This window comes from Lygodium microphyllum, chromosome 16 (assembly GCF_053477565.2).
Source record: "Lygodium microphyllum isolate KBCC chromosome 16, Lygodium_microphyllum_v1.1.10, whole genome shotgun sequence".
Classification (NCBI taxonomy): Eukaryota; Viridiplantae; Streptophyta; class Polypodiopsida; order Schizaeales; family Lygodiaceae; genus Lygodium; species Lygodium microphyllum.
The window spans coordinates 16,068,370-16,072,552 of NC_141150.1; the positions used below are offsets into that span (position 1 = coordinate 16,068,370).

Sequence of the window (4,183 nt, forward strand, 5' to 3'; positions counted from 1 at the left end):
ATGGCCTTATTTTCTTGTATATCTATTATCCATCTTTGAGCCTACTGCTTGCGGCCACGCTTTAGGTCGCAAGCACTTAAACTCCCCATGTAAATGCGTTTTATCTATAATGAATACATGGATTTTTGTTTTCAATTCTCGTGCCTTCAGATCCATTGTGTTTTTTCCAAATGCACAATTTGATGCAACCACATGCTCTCTGGTTTTTTTTTCCAGTTCTATTCTTCGCGTCTATCTGCGCATCTAAATTGCAGAAAATGCGCGTCTATAATCATGTCTAAAATGCAGAGTACATGCACTCATACACGCACTATATAATTCAAATTTTAAAAAAATTAAATATTTTTTTAAAGAAAAGGTGATTAAAGATGGACTAGTAGACGCGCGCATAAGATTTTCTCTCAATTCAAAAATCGCGTCTAAAAATGTGTCTAAAAGGCCTTTTTATTGTAGTGAAACAAACAAATGCAACTTACAAATTACTCGAGGTATTCTCTCAAAGTACAATGCAAAACCATTAATACTAGGACCAACAATATGTCACATATCTTGTTTGGACCACATAGATACAAATATAGAAAGAAATACACAAAGAAAACAAGAACTATACATTGTCCATATTCGGACCACTCAGCAACATACATTACATTTTTATTTGGCCAAATAACATAAAATTTCATAACTTGGCAGGCCGTTGTGATTGCATCACCTTTTTCCAAGAGTTTTTGGAGGCGCCCTAGTCGTCGTTTTCCTATTGTCTGCATAGTCTCAATATAATAATATAATAATAACTACATATTTTTATTTGGCCAAATAACATAGAATTTCATAACTTGGCAGGCCGTTGTGATTGCATCACCTTTTTCCAAGAGTTTTTGGAGGCGCTCTAGTCGTCGTTTTCCTATTGTCTGCATAGTCTCAATATAATAATAACTACATATGTATCATATCCATCTTCCATGATAATCATGGGCCGACGGCAATTATCGAATCCTGGCTGATCGTGATTCATGAGCCATGATCATTTCATGTTCATACATACGATATATATAAACTGAGGTGCAGGGCGGCAATCGAGCGACCGTGACCAGAGCATTCATACAATCATGGCAGCTGCTAAGTTATCGACTAATGCCGTTGTGCAAAACGCTCACAGGCTCCTCCATGCATTCGCTGTTCTCTTGATCAAATTGGTGATGAATTCTCATCCACTGCGTAGCTGTTAATTCTTGGCGATTCAATATCAGCTCGAATATAGTATAAATTGATCGGGGCTTAATTGATAGTTAAAATCGATCAATATTGTGCGCTTTGAATATAATCATACATATATTCATGTTATTCAATCAATGTACAACAGTGGCCGATGTAGTGTGTGCATATGTTGGAGAGTGGGTAATGTACTTCTACTCCAGAAGAACGAATTCCAACTTGAGAGTCGAACGAGCAGCTGCACGCCGGCGTAGTACGTATTATAATTTTTAGGATGCCATTCATGCATAATTATTCACGGTCGAATGTATTGTCATCATCAGTATAATAGATTGTAATTGTAGCGTAATATTGCCGCTAGTTATAACAATAATGCATGCTTCAGACCATGTCGATTCATTCGTTAATGATTATCGAACCCACCCAGCTAATGATCAATGTTGATGATTCGAACCACTATTGTTGATTTAATGTTTGTAGGTTAACTGTGGTGATAATTCCTATACGGATGATTATAAGAAGAAAATTAACGTTAGTATATCCGATAAGTTAGTGCTGATCCGGATCACTCTGCGAAGTGATTACTATTATATACGCACGGATCATGTAGGTATAACAATAATGCATGATTCGGACCATCTTGATACCCCAAGCTGGTCGGGCGTCAGCTCCAAAATTCATTCGTTAATGATTACCGAACTCAGCGAATGATCATTGACGTTGATGATAATTCGAACCAATATTGTTGATTTAATATTTGTACATTAACTGTGGTGATAATTCCTACACGGATGACTAGAAGCAGATTAACGCTAGGATATCCGATAAGTTAGTGCTGATCCGGATCACTCTGAGAAGTAATTAATTAATACTATATAATACACACGGATCATGCAGGGATTGATAATCATGACGATGATGCTGATGATGAGGCACCCGAGCTGAAGGTGATAATCTGCGGGTTTCCCCGGACAGGAACGACGTCTCTGACGCAGGCGATGAACATTCTGGGCTTTCCATGCTTCCATGGCTTCCATCTCATCGACCCTCGCAAGAGCAAGCTCTTGCTGAAAGCACACCAATCGGGTATTATTAATGTTGTCGTAGCTTCCCCCCCCCCCCCCCCCCCCCCCTTACTATCTTTTACCTTAGTATAATAATCATGTTGTCAAATTTCGTAATGCCTCACTTCACGTCTTTTTGTTTTATAATAACCTTGATTACAACATGTCAATATATTAATGAAGCTTACAACATGATAGAATTTCTTATCTTACTAGCTATTAATCATGATCAATGTTTATGAAGGGCTAGGATCATCACACAAGGCCCTAATTGGGAGTCACATGGTAGTCACCTTTAAAGACTCCAAGGCACATGAGTGTGATGATGATTGTTGTGCCACAAAAGTGAGCGGTCGAGTCATATCCAAATTAAGGATCAAGAAAATGAAAGCCCAAATGTCAAGGATATAACTAAGAAACTTGACAATAAGGCCTATGAACATATGTAGATGCTTGTAAGGAGTAAACAAGGTACAGAAGAAATGAGACACATGGGAATCAAAAGACACAGCATTGCAATAAAATGTATAGAATTAGTAACAATCTACAAATCGTTGTCTCTATATATAAGCTACTTGTGTTGCTTGCTCTTAATAGAATCTCTTGACTACACATTACACGTGGTTATTACTAAATGTACAACACTCTTATGCATAAATAAATTAATGCTTATTGGATATAGATACTAGTAATTGGTGTTCTTATTCTTGATATCAATAGCGTTATTAATCAAATCTAATTTTTTTTCCATGACCAATATTCATGAGCTACTTGTGATTATATAGGGAAGCGGGACGATTGGCAACGATTATTTCAAGGTTGCACTGCTGTGGCAGATTTTCCTGGAACGTGTGCATACAAAACATTGATGGATTTGTACCCTAAGGCAAAGGTCAGTTTTCAAATATTTTTGAGAGTCATCAAAAACATTTTTAAGAAATGATGCAAAAACCTTGAACTTAAAATTATAAGTCACTTGAAAGGATCTACGTGGAGGCCATGAAAACATTATAAAATGGAATCCTCTTTATCAACCTTGAAACCTTCTTTTCTATGATTTATAGGCTATTTTCTCATTTTTTAAATTCAATTCGTAACACTAAACCTTTATATTTGTTTGTGAATATTGGGTGCCCAAGGTCATCTTGAGTGTGCAAGACCCCGAGAGATGGTACAGGAGCTTCTCATCCACCATACTTAAGAGTATCATAGACTCACCTCTCTTGTCTCATCTCACTATGCGCTCATGGATTACTCGTGCATACCGTCATATGTTCATCCATGGCATTCTCCATGATCACATTGCTAACAAGGAGCACATCATAGCAAGCTACACAAAACACATGGCAGATGTCAAATCCCATGTGCAACCAACTAGTAGACTGCTTGTGTATGACGTTGAGAAGAACATAGGGTGGGCCCCCCTTTGTGAATTCTTACAAGTCCCTATCCCTGAACCCCATGTCCCTTTTCCTAAGCTCAATGATACTTTCTTTTACAATGCACAAATCGCTCCAGCTATGAAGAGTCTGTATGCCATCGTTCTTGCCTTATACATTACTCTTCTTTCTCTCATTGTTACCCTTCTCCTTAGGATCCATGCCATGGATCCTAGATTCTCTACATTCTCAACTACAATCATTGTCTCATGCTTTCCTTTATTCTCATGCTCCACAACACCTCCTGAGACCCATTAAGTACATTGGAATACAATTTGGATTCTAAAAGATAGTGTTACCTTGAAACTAAAACATGGGTGCCCTCAGCCTACCTACATCAACCTACATCAAGCTAAACAAACTCTCAAAGGTTGTGAAAGAAATACAAAATCTTTTCTAAATGTTTTCTTTGGGCTTCATGGAACATGTATGAGAGTACTCCATGAGAACACCATGTGATTGGAATGA

General features: G+C 37.7%; 1 protein-coding gene across 1 annotated transcript; it reads left to right on the plus strand.

Annotated features, from left to right (window-relative positions):
• Nucleotides 1–1,106: 1,106 nt before the first annotated feature.
• LOC148022562 (ava biosynthesis cluster protein M-like) lies at nt 1,107–3,973 on the plus strand. Its single transcript, XM_087695233.1, has 5 exons — nt 1,107–1,193; nt 1,693–1,822; nt 2,110–2,298; nt 3,062–3,168; nt 3,416–3,973. The coding sequence occupies exons 1-5, from the start codon at nt 1,107–1,109 to the stop codon at nt 3,971–3,973; spliced, it is 1,071 nt and encodes a 356-aa protein (XP_087551359.1).
• The last annotated feature ends 210 nt before the right edge of the window (nt 3,974–4,183 follow it).